Here is a 19,897-nt window from a genome sequence, read left to right as displayed (position 1 = left end):
GTTTAATCCAACTCTGCGTTGATCGAGCAGATCTATGATCAAAATCCTTCCAACTATGATTATCTTGTCTTAAGGCAGCAGGGTGTGATTTGAAGGAGATTCAGTTCTTTTTTCCTAGCGGGTTCAGCGACTGCGGCGTAGAGGCTGCTTTATTGATTCGTATATAATCATCTTCATAGTGGTAGGATAAGCTGTTCATTTGGCCAAAGTTGACCGAACATGTATCAGATCCACTAAAAATACAACAAATAGGTATGGTTGTCAGACTGGAGGTCGATGGATCAAACAACTGAATGGCTTACAGCTTAATGGAAAACTGCTTCAGCTGTCTCTGGATAGGAAAACCAGTCACATACAAGATACCATATTATTTGAGATATGCCCTTTGTTTATCTAGGATTAACGTCAGTTCTATAAATTCGCCGAGGTAAGCAACACGTGCGTACATGTGTGCGTGGGTGTGTATGCTTGTGAATGTGTATGTCTATGGTAGTAATAGTAGGTACGTGTCTGAATAAGCGCACAATAGTAATTATGTGGGTGGGCATGCACATACAATTTTAGGTAGTAATGCTAACTATAGGAAGCAAATTCTTCGCGTGCAATCTTTAAGAATTTCAGAAGTTTTGGGTTTCCTCCAATTTAGAATATATAAGCAGTAACAACTAATAGATGTATATTATTATTAGTATTATTATTATTTCTATTACAGAGGTGGAGGGCACTAGAATGACGGAAATGGTTATGTAATATACTGACGTAGATTCAATCGACTATATCCCCCCACTAAAAACGTGTAACCTTATGCCAATGTAAAACATCGTTATTATTTCGGCAATAAAGTACAGTGTCTGGTTTCAACTTTTTTTATGTCTTATTTCTTAAGACAGTATATTCCAAGATAAATATAGGATAACTCCAGCCAGAGGAACATCGATCGCACAATGGAGTTAGATTTAATTTAACACAATGAATGTATAAGTAGGGCGTGTTCGAGTTAGCTAGATCTACAGGTTGTTTCTAAAGCCTCAAACTTGTACTCCCAAAGATCTTCATGAGGAGAGATGATCAGGGATAGCCAACAAACGCATTGACGCCAGTAGTAGCAATTGCAGTAAGACCAGCAGAAATTATAGTGTTTAAACATCAAAATTGAAGTAGAAATACCTTACTAATATTGAATTATTTCATTCATATGTTTTGTTGTAACTTACATAACTTTTTCAGGTACCAACTGTCGAATCTAAACCACTTGAGGACTCAATAAAGAGTTTTACTGAGAGATTGCGCGTCACTTTTAACTGCACTGTACCTGAGTGAAATTAATATAGTCCTAAACTTGATTTTTGAGCAAAGGTAGCAATGAACACATATCTTTTACATCTAAAATTGCGGTCCTCTACTTGAGGATCACGATTAAAGATTTGAAAAATATCATTGAGTCATGTATTACCATAAAAAGTACAAAGAAGATCTAAACACATCGTGCAAGAATGTAGGTCACTATTGCAATATTTGCATAACTGATTTGTATTTTGTGAACCATATGACATTGCACGCATGAGGAAAGCGTTGTAAAATTAGTCACAATGGTAATAGCACGACACTTGCTTCAGTAACAATAATCATATTTGATTGAAGCAGTTTTCAAGAGAAAAGGTGAGTCAATATCATCGAACATAGTACTTGACAGATACTTTATTTTATCAACGAAAAGAGCCGGAACAAATACTGCGAAGCATTTTTTTCCCGACTCCATCGATTCTGCAAACCTATTAGAGCAATAATAATAAGTACATCTAGAGAGTAAAAGTGATATTAACACGGTAGCAGTGGTAACAACAACAATACAGCATTGGCAACAATAAAGGAGAGTAGTTTCCAATTTTTCATGTTCAGCCGTCTAGGCAACATTAATTTCTCATTGCTCAGTGTAGGTATTAGAGATTTATACCCACAGATGACGGTTAGAATTAGAATTATTAATGCTGTATGCAGCAGTTAAAAACATACTTAAAAAAAAAAACTGATGAAGCTTCATATATCATACATCATTTAATGGCATCCTAATCTGCCTCCCGAAAGAACTGATTGCTTCTGAACCAATGTAGGACCCCAACCAACAGGGCAGCTTCTAGATCTCCCTCGATCTGCAACAAAAAACTTTCAAATTTCTTTCAAATCGTACCCTAATTTTATAAGAATAGGACATATTAAATAATATAAGCCCATATTCTGATATATAATAAAAATAATTGCGTCAAATTTCGGTTCAAGACCAGCAATTCTGAAGGGAGAGGTTAGTCGAATAAGTTGATCCCAGTGCTCCCCTGATACTTATTCCATCGACCACGAAAGGATGAAAGGTAAAGACATCTCGATGGAATTTGAACGCAAAGTATTTTGTCCGGCGTTCTAACGATTCTACTTGCTCGCTGCCTTAATAATAATAATAACAACAACAACAACAACAACAATAATAATAATAATAATTTCTACTATAGCACAAGGTCTGAAATTTTGGGGAAGAGGACTGGTCGATTACATCAACCCCGTTACTTGACTGGTACTGATTTTATCGACACCAAAAGGATGAAAGACAAACGATTCTGCTTATATATATATATATAATATATATATATATATATACTGGTGGGGAGAGAAAATGGAATGCGGTTCTTCAGTAATGTATCTGCTGAGAAATGAAATGGAAAATAAACACTATTCGTTTCATTGAAGTATTGCATGAAATATATCTTCAAAAACAGCAGGCAGTCATTTTCAGCGGAATCGTCTTGGTGGAGGTTTAATGTAGATACCGATGCTGGCAAAATACACCTCCGAACTGTCTTAAAATGTTTCAAGTTTTATAGATATATCAGCTATTTGCTGGTAACAATGAAAATTATATATTGCACTTAAACCAGTCACTATGCAGAGACTGAAGCAATTGAGGCAGCTGGGATAGAGTAAGTACAGCATAACAGATAATGTTTTCTATAACTATTTCAGCGACTGCAATAGTAATTATATGCAATCTATTATGAAATATGTCCAGGAATGTTGTCAAGTTGCCATTTTAGGAAATACAAAGATGTACCATCTGTTTGATAATTCAATTTTAAAATTTATTTATAGTGTTTGTATATACATTTAAAAGGTTTGAATTATTGCCCTCTGTGTGTAATGTGTTTGTGCGTTCGCATTAACATAGTACAGTGGCGGGAAGGACATGACATCTATGATGCTGGTGGCATGATAAATGCGCCAAGTACAATATGTAGAATGACTGATGCATGTTTTCAACAGCTGGATGCTCTTCTCTATCATCAGTCATTTTACATAGTGTACTTGGCACATTTATCATGCTACCAGCATCATAGATGTCATGTCCTTCCCGTCACTGTACTATGTTAATGCGAACGCACAAACACATTACATACATGCACACATGCATGCATATAAATAAGAAAAAAAGTTCAAACTCTAAGCATAAATTAGCATTGCAAAGACTAAAAATGACAAAAAAAAAAGACAAAAATTGGAGGAAAAATTACGTGGAGCTTAAGTTCTTGTCCATGCAACCATTATCTATGTTTCATTATGTCGACGTGGCTCGAGGGAAATCAAATGTCGATATATCTTGGAATTTTAGACATCGGAGGTGTTACCCAGAAGTTTTGAGACTTTTTCAGGGGAACCCTCTGGCTTTACTGCATTTCTTGTAACACACAGCCACTATGTGAATATCCCGTGGAAGTCCTCCAAAGTGAAAGTGTCCAGAAGCCTTGTCACAGCCTCCTTCATCTTCTCATTCACCTTGGGGAACAAACGAAAGTCACAGAGAGCACGACCTGGACTGTAGGGAGAAGAAGGAACAATATTGAGGCTCATCTCTGTCAAACAGTTGATACCAGGAGGGACCTGTGCACTGGTGCATTGTTCTGGTGCAGGTGCTCTGGCCTTTTACAACGAAATCTCTTCCTGAATTCCATCATAACCTCCACAAATTACTCTTTATTGAATGCCCGGCTAGAGGGAATCCAGTGGATGTAGATGATGTCCTTACTATCGTAAAAGCTCATCATGAGTTTCCCGGTGGACTTACTTTGCCTGACCTCTTGTGAAAAATAGAAGCTTGACCAATGCAAGCTAACTTCATAAGTTTCTGTAGCGTGTTTGCTCTGTTTAACACAAGAATTTATCGCATAGCAAGTTTCTAAATTGTTTTCACCTCCCGACAGTATTCTGCAAACTAGTTAGTTGAGGTAAGTAGTGTTTAGTAGAATATGTTCAAAGTGCTAGTATAGCCATCTCCTTCAATCTGGAATAACAAAAGTTGGTAGGTCAACTTATTCGCTGTATGGTAATGATATACTAAATTACAATAATTTAGGACAGTTGTAACTGCCTTTCCTAAAATGTCTCAAAGCTCCTGGAATATAACTTGTATATTCGCTGATATCTTTTGGCATCTTTTATCTTTGACATGTATTTCCTGATATAACTTGGCATTAATTGCTTAACTGACATTATAGAGACGACGAACTGCTTTACGGATTGACGCTTGCTGATCATTTAAGAACTCGAAGTTTTACTAAATCTTGTTAGGTACATTTATTAATGATACGATCTGCATAATAAGGCTTGAGGTGTTTGTAGTTAATGATAAGCGCATTCCCTGAAACCGAAGCTCTGTATACATATTACAGATAACAATATCCAGATAAGTTGGTATAATGTAGCAAAATATGTTACATAAAGCTATTCTTACATAAATATGTGACGTATATCATCTCAAAGCTGATATACAGAAATATTAATATAACAATTGTACAAAATAAACGAAGTTTTTACCTTTCCCGAAGATTTAATCCCCTTGCAAATGCAGATATAGACGACGATCCAGGCAAACAGTAAGCAGAGGACCAAATCCCACTTCAATACACCCATATCTTCCAATCCTGAAGATATTTGAAGTACTTCACGCCTGAAATAAAAAGAAACGAGAGCTTTCTTATATATATATATATTATATATATATATATATATATATATATATATATATATATATATATATATATGTGTGTGTGTGTGTGTGTGTGTGTGTGTGTATTATGTGTGTGAGTGTGTGTGTCTTTATACGGCCGAGAATTTCGTGCATGAAACTCACGGCTCTCGTACCACTTTTGTGACTTTCTGCCGATTAAAAATGCATCTATGTATGTATGTATGTACCGCTGTATAATACGCATTTTAAAAAATATATTTTTAAAAATTGCCCTACGTCTAATGCAGCCATATTACGGATGAGATAGGCAAAGGAGCATGATGACGATAAGTCCGTTAAGCACAGTAATTGTTACTAATAATAAAATATTGAAAACAAGCCAAATTATCACAGTCTGGTAGCACAAAATTATGAAAAATTGCTTACATAACGTCGGCAATTACGTGGGGAGGTCATATCTCTTTGTACCACCTTGCTCAGCCTTATGTTATTTAATGATTGTGTTACCCTTAAGAAACGTATGTTTATTATATTATCATAATGAAAAATTCTTCTAGAAAGAGAAAAGACATGTTAATGTTTCTCCACCTATAATCTATTTATAATGAGTGAAGGGCAACAAAACTGTAGCGGTAGCGCACCACCACTGGTGGCCGATCGTGGTAACACAAAATATCACAAGATAAATGAGTTTCACATCCTGCATGGCAATCCTCGTGAGCAAAAAATGAACAACTATACAGTTGTTCAGAAAGAAAATGAAGTTGAGTACAGTACTCTCAAAACGTAGTTCACTTTTGATAAATTTACATTCCAATATAGTGCCACAGTATTGTATTAACATACAAAGGCAAAATGTTTGCTAATCTATTGCCAGTAACAGATGAAAGAAATTATCTATTTGATAGCTGAGAACAGCTTTATTTGATATCATCATTCATTTTGGTACGAATGTTTGAAATAGGGTACACTAAATGGAAACTTTGTTAAACAGCAGCTCAAATTACTTGTGAAAAGAGAATATTTTAATCCTATCGACGTTACAATAAATTCTGTTTCTTCTGCCACCAACAAACAACATTAAACAAGGTACTTACTCCCAGTATTCTGTGACGGAATCAAAAGTCTTTACACTGGTGGAGTTTCCATCCAAAGTGATGTTGCAAAGTGTATCGTTTGGTGCTGCGTAGCCGTCAGATACTGAACGACAGGCGCAAGTATTCCACTCCTGGCCACATTTCGCCCAAGGTAGTGTACCCGTCGTAAACGAAGCAAACATATATCGGAAAGACCAACATAATATAACATTGTAGTAAATATTCAGGAAGACCACAATCACAAATGATGTCAGACCGATACCTGTAAAAATTGAACAAAATCAAAAGTTAGAACAATAATAGCAAAATAGGATGTCATGACATTCATAGCTTTCCCCCCAAAAATTAGAGTTGAAAGTGAAATGTAATGGCTTTAATTGAAGAAGTCAATCAGCTTCGTCATTTGTCACTATTATAGTAACACTTATAGATATTATTACAATAATACTATTACAGTAATACTATTGCGTGGGAAAGAATTATGTAGAACGTCATCATTCTGTCTCTGTTTAACCATGCGTAGGAATGGCCTTCTTCAGTTTAATTGCTTAGCCGTATCCTTTTCTTATTTTATTGATTAATATTTATTTTATCAATGATGGAAGAATGACTGGCAAAGTAAACTTGGGTGGGATTTGAACTCAAAACGCAAATGAATGTAATAGCACAAGATTTCCCCCGACGCTCGACCGATTTTATCATCCGGCTACAGTATGAAAGAACGACAGCTACTCTGGTGACTGCATTACTAATTATTTAACAGAGTAGATGATACATAATTTATCAACCTCAGTTGAAAGAAGTTCGAATTTAATTGTGGCATAATTAGAATTTAAAATGTTACTGTACATATAATATTATTGACTTTTCTTTTTTACTTGCAACAGAGATTAATTATTGCAAAGAAAAGGGATTTGCTAGATCGAACCATCTTAAGTCCACTTATATAACTATACTGCGAACGACACAATCCCGAAAGACCAAAATCACAAATTTTGAAATACTTGAAAATATGAGTTGAGACGATTTAAAAAATTGACACTGCATGAACCTGATTTGGAGAAAATGTTATGTATTACTCAACTTCATGTTGTTTCATGTGATTCCAAAGCTATTCATCGCCACTAACGCGTACATTTGTTGAAAAAAAATATTCAATAATGGAAGTATTTAAAGAACTGCAATATTCCATGAACCTCTTAAAAATTACCAGTTGTCTTCTTTAGTTGAGAAAGTTAACAGTAAATAGATGGAACTCGTGTTCGTCATTATTGATTACCCCTATAGTGCATTTATGATTTCTTAAAGTGAATATAGTTTGATATATTTCTCAAAATAATCCCTTTTTAAAACTGTGAATAGATGTCTTTTAAGAATGCTTTTTCTTTCTTTCTTTCTTTTTTTTTTTTTTGAGGACCGTTGGACTAACCTATCTTGTTGAGAGTTAAATGTTTTTGTCACGAACCAGCCAATACGAAATATTGTTTAGTTGACCGTCCGATACTTTATTGATTTGTTGAGCTATTTGCTCCAGCTAAAAACAGAAACAACGTGAAATACATACCTTGTAGAATTGGACATAGACGCCAAGCCTTGAGCCCAGTTGTTCCAGTAAACTGACCAACTGCCACTTCCAAGAAAAACAACGGTACGCCACCAATAATTACACAGATAAAGTATGGAATCAAGAAGGCACCTGAAAAGAGAACAAAAATAATTAGGAGTGAGCAAAAGTGGGACAATGTGATGACTTATTAGTGGTTTTGTCAGGGGAGCCATCTTCTCAGATCCTCCAAGATTGCATAGATTGATACAGTTGACGTTTAGATTGAACATCAATAAACTGATGTCTGCCAAAAACACATGGGCTGGAACTGAATCTCAGGATATCGACATTATCCCCACCCTTACTTTTTCTCTACGGTGCTAAGCAAATATTAAAATGCATTGATTATTGACATACATACATATTCATATATATATATTGTATACAAGCACACACATATATAAGTATTATAAACGATCAACATATAAATGCAACAATATAACTACTTATATTATAAGTATTTAAAGGCGTCGAGCTGGCAGAAACGTTAGCACGCCGGGCGAAATGCGTAGCCGTATTTCGTCTGCCGTTACGTTCTGAGTTCAAATTCCGCCGAGGTCGACTTTGCCTTTCATCCTTTCGGGGTCGATAAATTAAGTACTAGTTACGCACTGGGGTCGATGTAATCGACTGCCCCTTCTCCCAAAATTTCGGGCCTTGTGCCTAGAGTAGAAAAATATAACTACTTTATATACATATATATTCATATACAGTACGCATGTAAAATATATAATATAATGCGCGTGTATATATATATATATATATATATATGAAGCTGCAAAAACATCACAAAAACTGTTACTCAGAGTTTACCCTTCTCGTTCGTCGGACAATTTTGGTTGAGAATCTCAACCAAAACCTTCCGACGAACAGGAACAGGAAACTCTGAGTAACAGTTTTTTATGATTGTTTTGCAGCTTTATTAATAAAACATATTACTCTACCTCCGATATTTGAGTACTATTTTCCCAACCTTGTTTCACATTAATGTGCTTACTCTTGTATATGTATATATATTTCTTTACTACCCACAAGGGGCTAAACACAGAGGGGACAAACAAGGACAGACAAATGGATTACGTCGACCCCAGTGCGTAACTGGTACTTAATTTATCGACCCCGAAAGGATGAAAGGCAAAGTCGACCTCGGCGGAATTTGAACTCAGAACGTAACGGCAGATGAAATACAGCTACGCATTTCACCCGGCGTGCTAACGTTTCTGCCAGCTCGCCGCCTTTAATGTATATGTATATATATTTCTCTTCGGCACTGGAAGACCAAGAACCCGATGTAGAACTCAATGCACGTATGTTTCAGTGTTGGCTGAGTACAGAGCGGTAATAAGAAAGAGAGATGACAAAGGAATAAATGATTATCTTATGAACTCCAGTAGCTTACAGCTTTTTCTGCTTTAAGATGCAGTGGACTCATAGTTGATATTCAGGAGCTCAACTATGAGTTCACTGCATCTTATAGTAGAAACAGAGGTAAGCTAATGAAGTTCATTAGATAACCATTTATTCCTTTGTCATCTCCCTTTCTTATATACATATATATATGTGTGTGTATATATATATATATATATGTGGTGTGTGTGTGTGTGTGTGTGTGTATTTTATGTTCAGTTGGAACAAAGACAATTTTATATTAATTTGATGGGTGACTCTATACATTTGTTGTAGAGAACAAATTTATTATTATTATTATTATTATTATACAAGAATGTTGCTGACAACTTCGAAGTTTCAGCTATCTAAGCTTCTTTTCTCTATCTTTTTTACGATCCCATTTGATCGAAAACCTACCCCTTTTTTATTTATTTTTTTTTTCTCCCCAAAAAGAAAAGCTTTACTTTGTAATTTGTCCCCTTTGTGTTCAGCGCTATGTGGCTAATAAAGAAACATATCTTCGGACTGCGATGCATGTGGAGTCTTGCCTTTGTATAGCTTCTGTTGAATTAAATTCATCTTTAAGCGGGTGTGTTTGAGTGGGGAGGTAATTAGGTTTTCATGGTTGGCTTGTTATGAAAAGGTTTTTTGGAAAATATAAGATCAAAATTGAGGCTATGGTAGTGTTTAGAATTTATTTATGCGTGTCGAACTTCGTAAACAAGCCTGTAGGTGCTTCTCTGTTGTTCGGTAAGCGCAAGGTGTGACATAATTTTTGTTGCTTTTGTTATTATTGGATATATATGTGTGTGTGTGTGTGTGTGTGTGTGTGTGTATAATTTCAGTAAAACAATTTAGATTCAAATGAATATGGTATTTAACTTAGATGCACCAGAATTTTTTATGGTATTACCCATAAAATTATGTGCGGTGATTATAACCAAAAAATAAACAACAAGAATGGATCGGTAGTTGTACTAAACTACCGATCCATTCTTGTTGCTTATTTTTTGGTTATATATATATATACACGTTTATGTATTTGTTTTGCTAGATTCCTGATGGGAAATTGTGTGTTGGAACAGATATTGTTATATTTGGTGGGGATGGTCATATCTTTCTACTTTTTTTTGCCAGCTAACCACTCGTACTCTATATCTGTTTTTCACATCAGCTTTCTTCTTCTTTTTTTATATTCTTATCTTAGTGTCCTTTGTCAAAGAATACTAAAATAAGAATAACAATTAAGCAGAAGTGAAAAGCAAGTATATAGTGCGTATGGTTAAGACCGTCCCCAAATAGAACACTATATATTCTTTTATTCTTTTACTTGTTTCAGTCACTTTACTGCGGCCATGCTGGAGCACCGCCTTTAGTCGAACAAATCGACCCCAGGACTTATTCTTTGTAAACCTAGTACTTATTCTATCGGGCTCTTTTGCCGAACCGCTAAGTTACGGGGACGTAAACACACCAACATCGGTTGACAAGTGATGGTGGGGGTGACAAACACAGACACACAAATATATACATATACATACATATATATATAGTATATTGGATAAATATTATCCCATAGTGGGTTACACCCATAACCCCTATCTTACTTTGTACATATATATATATATATATAATATATATATATATATATATATATATATAAAGTTAATCCAAACAAGAAAACACAGAAAAAAAAGAGAAAAAAAGGAGAAAAAACACAGCAACGCAGGACGTGGAACAATTAAAGTATTATTGACGCTCAGGAAAGAAGGGAAGGAGGATATATACGACAAGCTTCTTTCACACCCTGGGGCAAGGCACAACGGTTAGGCGGTAGGTTATCACCGGTGCTATAAACACCTGTGCAACCTCGGCCCTCCCTAGCAAGGATAGCGACCTCTCAGACCAAGTCTGGGTTATGACCGTCTCCTTGCCCATGACATCGCTCCAGTTTTCTCCATCTGGAGATCTGGTCCAAACCAGATCCAAAGCAATTTAACTGAGCCCTCCGTCCAACGTCCCACGAGTTGCAAGCCGACTGATTTTTCTTGGTTAATTTTTGCTCCTGCCACCGCTTCGTATCCTTTGATGGCGTCTTCTACACGAGGCAACTGCCTTTTATCAGACACGATGATGGTGACATCATCCGCATGTGCCGTCGCCCTCCTACCGCAACATAGATCACACGGGTCACTCCCCGTGGCCTCCAACTTCTGCAGCAGAGGCTCAAGAGCCAGCACACACACACATATACACGCGATGAGCTTCTTCCAGTTTCCGTCTAACAAATCCACTCACTATAGCTTGGTCGGCCCGAAGCTATAGTAGAAAATATTTGCCAAAGGTGCCATGCACTGGGACTGAACCCGGAACCATGTCGTTGGGAAGTAAACTTCTTACCACACAGCCACAACATATGTATGTATGTACTCTTTTACTTATTTCAGTCATTTGACTGCGGCCATGCTGGAGCACCACCTTTAGTCGAGCAACTTATTCTTTTTCTTGTAAGCCCAGTACTTATTCTATCGGTCTCTTTTTGCCGAACCGCTAGATGACGGGGACGTAAACACTCCAGCATCGGTTGTCAAGCAATGCTAGGGGAACAAACACAGACACACAAGCACACACACATACATATATATATATACATATATACGACAGGCTTCTTTCAGTTTCCGTCTACCAAATCCACTCACAAGGCATTGGTCGGCCCGGGGCTATAGCAGAAGACACTTGGCCAAGATGCCACGCAGTGGGACTGAACCTGCAACCATGTGGTTGGTAAGCAAGCTACTTACCACACAGCCACTCCTGCGCCTATATATATATATATATATATATATACAGTTAAAAGAAAAAAGAGGGTTTAAAAACCCAGGCAGATATCAATAAAGCACTCAGTTTTAAACGAATTTGGCTAACTATATCCAACACTCAAACTGCAGTAAATGTAAGTAGAATACTCATCTAAGGTAATTCCTTATCTATGACAAGTAGATTCAAGTATCATTTAGAAGAATTTCAAGAAATTCAGAGTATTAGACAGCAAAAATACGTATAGAAAAAATTGCATCTTTAATGTAGAATTCACCTTATAAAGCCGACAATTGTGTCTATTGTATTAATATATTTAGATGTGGAAAACATCACTGAAATTGATATTTCCGAAAATATGGGCCAACATAACGTTTTTAAGACGATCCAAAATTAGTTAAATTCAAAATGAACTAAGGAAATATTTCCAGGGATCTTTTCACTATGACCGGCAGATTTAAAAAATAATTTCTTTGTAACTAAACACTTTTAAACTTCGTATACTGGTAGAATGTGTCACATATGTGTCGCGAGAAATTAAACAAGAAATAGCTTACAAACTACAGAATTTTCTCAAGAACACCAAGAGAAAAAAGATGTTTTATGTGACACATTCTACCAGTATACGAAGTTTAAAAGTGTTTAGTTACAAAGAAATTATTTTTCTAAATCTGCCGGTCAAAGTGAAAAGAGCCATTTCCAGTCATGAACGTTTTCTGCAAAAAGAGCACTAAGAGGAAGTATAATCTAAGAAATTTTTGTATTCATCTATTAGTGTGGATAACGAAAAAATAAAAAAATAAACATAAGAAACGTTACAACAATTAGAAACAGAGATTTTAAGTTATGACAATTAGCTATCTTTTTGTTAAACATAGTAAACTTTGAATTTAATTAATTTTGTATCGTTTTGAAAACTTTGTGTTAACATGTATTTTCGGAAATATTAATTTCAATGATATTTTCAGTATCTAGATATGTCAATGTGGAGGCGCAATGGTCCAGTAGTTAGGGCAGTGAACTCGCGGTCGGAGGATCGCGATTTCGATTCCCAGACCGGGCGTTGTGTGCGTTTATTGAGCGAAAACACCTAAAGCTCCACAAGACTCCGGCAGGAAGTGGTGGCGACCCCTATTGTACTCTTTCGCCCCAACTTTCTCTCAATCATTCTTTCTGTTTTTTTAGTAACGCTGCGATGGACTGGCGCCCGTCCAGCTGGGAGGAATACATACGCCACAGAAACCGGGAAACCGGGCCCATGAGCCTGGCTAGGCTTGAAAAGGGCGCATAAATAATTAAAGATATGTCAATACAATAGAAACCATTGTTGGCTTGTTGTGAACATGTGTGTTTGTGTGTGTGTGTGTGTACATATACATACACACAGTTACTTTATATTATCTTTTTCTTGACATCTTTATCAAAGTTAATTTATACAGCCAACGAACCATAACAATAAAACATCAAAAGTTTCAAGCCATTACTTTGACAAAGCATGACAATAATATAATTACAATGAAGACGTTTGTAAACGCATTTTAAATAACATACGTTGAAAAAAATCAACATCAGATCTTTTGATTTTTGTGTTTGTTCTGTCGAATAACTCAATCTAAGTTCAACAATAGTTCAAATCTGCTATTAAAAAAGGCATTAACTAAACCTACTTCAAAATTACCCTACAAATACATTTTTTACGTTCCTAAGTTCAGGATGATCACATAAAATATTCATACTACTTCAAAGTAGTATAGCAATAAAATCTTAGCGAAAAATCTGTTTTCGGTTTCGATTATCGGTTGTAGTAATTTTAAACTCCACTTGCCTCACTAACACCCTTGGAGAACATAGAAAGTCATTTCTACGTTTCTCTTATTCAATAATTCAGAATTCAATAACGTACGACTCCTTTTCATGAATAGTAAAATTGGAAATATATTTAATATTATTAAATTCATTTGACTATTAAACAAGTTAAGGGGTACATTATTTACATCTTGTTTGTTGCTAACACAACGTTTCGGCTGATATACCCTCCAGCCTTCATCAGGTGTCTTGGGGAAATTTCGAACCCTGGGTTCTCATATCTAAGGTATTTTTCGATATTATTATTACTGTTATTATTATTATTATTATTATTATTCAGGTCACTGCCTAGAATCGAACGCGGAATCTTGGGGTTAGTAGCCCGCACTCTTAACCACTCCGCCATATGCCCGTTGAAGAGAAGTTAAGGGGTGTTATATTGAATGACGAACTAAAACAAATGAATCTCCGCCAGAATTTCCAGCTATCAGTACTCAGTTGTTTGATTAGTGTAAAAGTGTTAGTCCACAGTATCGTGTTTGTCTTTAATGTAATTCTAGCGTGGAAACAGTGTTACATAGTAAAAGGGGTAACTTTTGAATTACAGGTACAGTTTATCCAACGGGTTTCTGTACACCAAAGTTCACTCACAAGGCATAGGTTGACCCGAGGCTATATACACACACATATATGTGTGTAAGATACTTGCCCAAGATGCCACGCATCAGAACCTAGATTTTATGATAGCGAAACGAACTTAGTCATTCGGTCATACAGCGTCACCGTAAAAACAAATTTTCATTTAACTGAAATTTCCCTTTTAGTAGGATCAAGAAAACAAAATCTTCAAATTAAATAAAGGATGCAGATCAATATCTAATTTCCAATGAAAGACCAAGAACAACAGTTATTTCCAATAGACTTTTCACTTTATAGAAGAGAAGAGAGTTATTTCCAACTAACTATCCAGTATTTCAAGAACAACAGTTTTTTTTTCCTACCAAGGCTTTCTTAATAAGTGAACTATCGCTCGAAGTTTATTTGATTCAGCAATGCGGAGCAAGAAATAAGTTCTTGATAATTAAAGTCTGTGTCTCGATTTCTATTTCCAGCTAAAACTAATTTATGTTGATTTATTATCATTGAACCCTCGAGAAAATTATAAAAGTCGAACAATTTCACAGGCTTGAAAAATGAAGAGATTGGTTTTATAGTGAATCCTACTCAGGTAGGAGAATTAGTGTAGAAGCCTATATATGGGATACATGGAGGGCAAATGTCGCAAATTGATGAAGCAAGATTTGTAACATTGTCTTTCTTAACAAAAATATTTAGAAAGTTTCTTTAAATTAAAAATAGCTTGACTTCGTTGGTCAGTAATATTCTGGGTTTTACCGAATGTTTGTTTGTGGTAGTCCAAAACAATAGAAAAAAAAAGAAACCAAAACTTTTGAGTAAATAGAAATATGAGAATAATACAATTTGAAACTGAGACAATAACTACTAAATAATATAAAATTCTTTTAAAGTTAATCTCAAGTGTAGCAATGGGATAGTGTATGGAGAGGATTGGTCTAAGTATTTTAATAAATAATTGAATAGATGTCTACAAAACATGCCTTGGTGTCACGACAGTATGTTGTATTTTCATGTTATTCGTATTACCCATTCGTGCTTTCAGATTACTAATATGAGATGTGTGTTTGTAAGTGAGCTGAGAGTCATTAGCAAATGCAAATAATTTTTTGTTTGCTTTCTCTTAATAAGAAGGGAATTTCAGTTAAATATCAAATTTTGCGTACAACATTTAGCACATGCTCTGTAATTATCCGAATTTATGTTATTGCTCTGTTTGAGTTGGCTCATTTTAGTCTTATTAAAAGCTCATCACAGACGTTATGTATTCAATGAAATGGAATGATATTTTAATAGACAATGGTCACTATAGATATTAAGTTTCCACGTTGATAGGGCGACAGCAATCAATCAAATGAACGCAGTGTCTATGAATAATCTAATTTTAAATACAAAATACCTCAAATATTTAACTCTTATAGGTCGAGGACATGTGTAATATAAACGATTTATAGAAAGAAGAGCTCATTATTTACATTTGACGGATATTTGTCCTCATTTTATTTGTTGTTAACACAACGTTTCAACTGATATACTCTCCGGCCTTCATCAGGTGTCTTGGGGAAATATCGAACCTGGGTTCTCATTCCTAAGGTATTTTTCGATGTTATTATTATTATTATTATTATTATTATTATTATTATTATTATTATTATTATTCAGGTCACTGCTTGGAATCGAACTCGGAATCTTGGGGTTAGTAACCCGCACTCTTAACCACTGCGCCATATGCCCGTGGGCATACCTTAGGAATGAGAACGCAGGTTCGAAATTCCCCAAGACACCTGATGAAAGCTGGAGGGTATATCAGTCGAAACATTGTGTTAACAACAAACAAGATGAGGACAAATATCCGTCAAATGTTAATAATGTAAATAATGTACATAATTCTTCATCTCTCAAATATAGAAGAGTAGCGTTATTCAGTATTTCAAGAATAACGGCTTCTTTATTCCTACCCAGGCTTTCTTAATAAGTGAACTATTACATGTTTGTATTTCATTGTTTTTATTTTAAATGTAGTGAACACTATTATTGCATTATGTCAAAAGAAACTGATATTTTAATTTGAAATTCTTATTTTTAATTTAATGAAACTGACGTCTTCAGAAAACTTAGTGTTGTTTCATAATAGTTGTTAGAAAACTTAATGAAGATGTGTGTGTGTGTGTGTGCGTGTGTGTGTGTGTGTGTGTGCACGCGCTTTTAATATAAGCGTTATTAAAATGACTGTATCGTTGTTCCATATACCTTTACTCACACTGTAGTGGTTCTTTATAATGATGATATACACACAGATGTGTATTATTGTCATTAATTACGCTGAACTCTGTAGTGTTATGTAATTAACGATATTAATATGGTGTTTTGATGTCAGAAATCCTATCATCCGGTAAGTGAATCCCGTTTGCTAGGTTTATTTTTGCTTCGGAAACTCTAAATGGAAAACTGACTGAACGTTCACCTCCACAAGTCAGTGGCCCCAAACTTAGCCTTCTGCTATAATTCCATTCGTATCTGGAATGTTTTATAGGAATATTAAATCGATTCAATTAATCGGTTGCTATTGTATTTTATTGACTTCGGAAAATTGTGGAGCTGACCACGGCGAGACTTGAACTCAGAAAGTAATGGTCGCAATTAGATCCTGAGGCATTAGGTCAGATGCCCTAACGATACTATCAAGTCGTTGCATTGATTCAGTTCTCGTCAGTTGGATTATTATCTCTGATTAAGACGAAATGCTTAAATCTTATGGCGAGTACCTTTACGTTCTGAATTTCAATTCTGCCGCTTTAACTTTGTTTTCATGCTCTCAGTCAGATCTTCAAATCGATTAAATCAGTCAGGTATTCAGATCTAATCAATCATCAACACTTTATCCCCAAAATGAGTTTCTCTTTGCCAATATTAGAAATAGTCGCTGATAATGATGTACAATCTTTTTAAACCCTCTACGTTTAAAACACAGCGGAGTAGAATTTGCCTTCAGTGCTTATAGAGACCGCTCTAATAGGTACCAATATTGTACTGAATCAAGGCAATCGATTATTTTTATGGTCTACATATTTCAGACATTTTGCTAACGTGACATTATTGTTGTACACCTACTATATGGCACTGTTGTCATTTTGAAAGTATATTATCTATTTTGTAAAATTGAGATGACCTGGAGGGTTAGGGTTTTATTATTATCGCTAGCATACCCATGTCGTCAAAAATGCAGACAGTTTTATTAATGATAGAAAATGGCATATCAAAACAATGCGAGGAACCATTGCTAAATGTCAGCAACCGAATAAATATATCTATATACACAGAAATAAAGTACTTAATGAAAGAAAGGTAATCTTAGCCTGATGATTAGCTACGTTGAGCATAGCTCGTTGCATAACTATTATACCACAAGCATCCCCTACCTTAAGAAACATATGTATCTTGCATTTTACCTTTTCCACTCCCTCAATTTGGATTTTTATTTGTATATAAATATATGTATGTATGTATGTATGTATGTATGTATGTACACTCATACGCATACATATGTGTGTATGCGTGAGTGAGTGTGCGCACACGCGCGCATTTTTGTTTACCATTCTTAGATCGATGAAATCGATGTCGTTGACAACTTCTTGTGAACAACACACTATTTCGAAGACGTGTAAAATATGTTGTCCTTGACTTGCAAAATGAAATAAAGACTAATATCATAAAGGGCAAACATGGAAAAAAAGGACTAAAATAAAAGAACGTTTACACCTAGAGATACACAGAAAGTTCGGGTGTATTGCAAACTCATATACGCGTGTGCAAACACAAACATGCTAACATTTTTCACCCCTGCCTTGTGTGTGGTGTGTGTGTGTGTGTGTGTGTGTGTGTGTGTGTGTGTGTACATATTTATGAAAAAATTGTTCGAAGTGGAATGGTGTAAATTTGTCCAGATCCTGTACATCTCTCATAATCGAGTAACCATAAAAGGCTTATACTGTAAAAGAGATGCCAAACTCCAAATGGCCAATATTGTTCTCTCTCACATTATATGTGAAGCTCCCTCGTCAAAAGTTGTTTAATTTATCCCATATATACGCTTAAGCGGATCACAAACACAAACCAACATGCACAAAATGGTGTATGTAATCGTAGTGCTGCAATGCTCGACATTTTTAAACAAGTTTTCTCCTATGAGTTACATTTCTAGAAATCTTCCTAGATAACACCCACATATACCCCTGCAGTATCATTATTCGACAGTTGTTGACCATTTTGTCTGATCATGTTTTTGTTCTTACACCCACGTAATGTCATTATTTTACATACAGCTTGCACTGTGGGGCACACTTTTCATCAGCTGTTGACGAGAAATCATAACTTTGGCACCTTCCGACATCATCGCTCCCTTCATGGATGCTGGGCAACATTGATACTCCTAGAAAATGTCCAAATTCTTTTGGCTCACGCTTTAGCACAACTATTTTCTCCGTCATCCACTAGCAACAGCTGTAACCACTCGACCAACGCAGCAACTATTTTATTATCCATTGAGGACTGGTAATTTGCTGTTATGGTCTTACTCTCATTCATATGTCTCTGCCATATGCATGGAGATGCATTTTCCGCTCCTCTCCAGTTCATGAATCACTATTGTTTTGTCGTTTCCAATTTCAGTACTACCCAGGTAAGATATTATCGATTTGATTACAAACCTATAACCTCCCACCTATATTTGTATGGACGATCATACTGAAGATCTACAGATAAATTGCATAAGTAAAATTACGTAATTTATTGATAGTGAAACACTGTTTATGATTAATCTATATTTTTGTTGCTTTTCATTTGTCTTGCTCGCTTACGTTTCTGGTGTTTGCTAAATTTTCTAGAGAACAATTCTTAGTGGTAATGACCATAGCGGATCTACTTCTAGCATTAGGGTTTCCACATAGTGGTAATTCCCTCTTATATGTATGTAATACTATCTACTGAAAATACCGTAGTTGACATCAACATGTCTCAAATAATTCTTTAAGTCTTTTATATTATAAGCCTTTCTTTTCATGAGCTGACTCTGTATTGCTTTCTCATTGCACCATCAACTCAACAATCAGGACTTTTGGTCAAGGTATCGTAGCATAAAGCCAGGGCATTACTTTGTTATTGCCACAAGGCTTGAGAATATGAATGTTTCTCATATCTTCTGCATTGTCCTCTCATTTTCCCATGCAGAAATTTGGATATCAGCTTTCCTTTGTTGATACACCTGCATTATCCTTTCTCACCCTGCTTTGAAAATCATCAGGGTGCAATATGGTATTGGTTCTCATTGCATTGACGCTGTCGTACTGTTCTTTCGATGCATCAGTGAGGATATGCAAAACTTGGTTATGCCGCCAGAAATACTGTGACGACAATCAGCAGTAACACACTAGCCCCACCATCTAATACTGCTCAGGGATGGAAACATCCTGAAGAGCTCTCTCAAACCGGGGATGGAAACGCTCTCGAGAGCTATTTCAAGCTTGGTGCCTCCACTTT

At 35.7% G+C, this 19,897-nt stretch overlaps 1 protein-coding gene across 1 annotated transcript in view; it reads right to left on the bottom strand.

The window, feature by feature from the left end:
• The window catches only part of LOC115212939 (sodium- and chloride-dependent taurine transporter), a 100,732-nt gene that overhangs the window by 52,495 nt on the left and 28,340 nt on the right, over positions 1 to 19,897 (bottom strand). Inside the window, exons 2-4 of the mRNA XM_029781788.2 lie at positions 7,673 to 7,804; positions 6,109 to 6,370; positions 4,858 to 4,990 (exon numbers count right to left, since the gene is read on the bottom strand). Of these exons, the coding sequence (XP_029637648.1) occupies positions 4,858 to 4,990; positions 6,109 to 6,370; positions 7,673 to 7,804 (527 nt within the window). The remainder of the gene's footprint in view (positions 1 to 4,857; positions 4,991 to 6,108; positions 6,371 to 7,672; positions 7,805 to 19,897) is intronic.

The sequence above is a fragment of the Octopus sinensis genome, linkage group LG1 (assembly GCF_006345805.1).
Source record: "Octopus sinensis linkage group LG1, ASM634580v1, whole genome shotgun sequence".
Classification (NCBI taxonomy): Eukaryota; Metazoa; Mollusca; class Cephalopoda; order Octopoda; family Octopodidae; genus Octopus; species Octopus sinensis.
The sequence above is the reverse complement of the archived record's forward strand: the minus strand, read 5'-3'. Positions and strand labels throughout refer to the sequence as shown.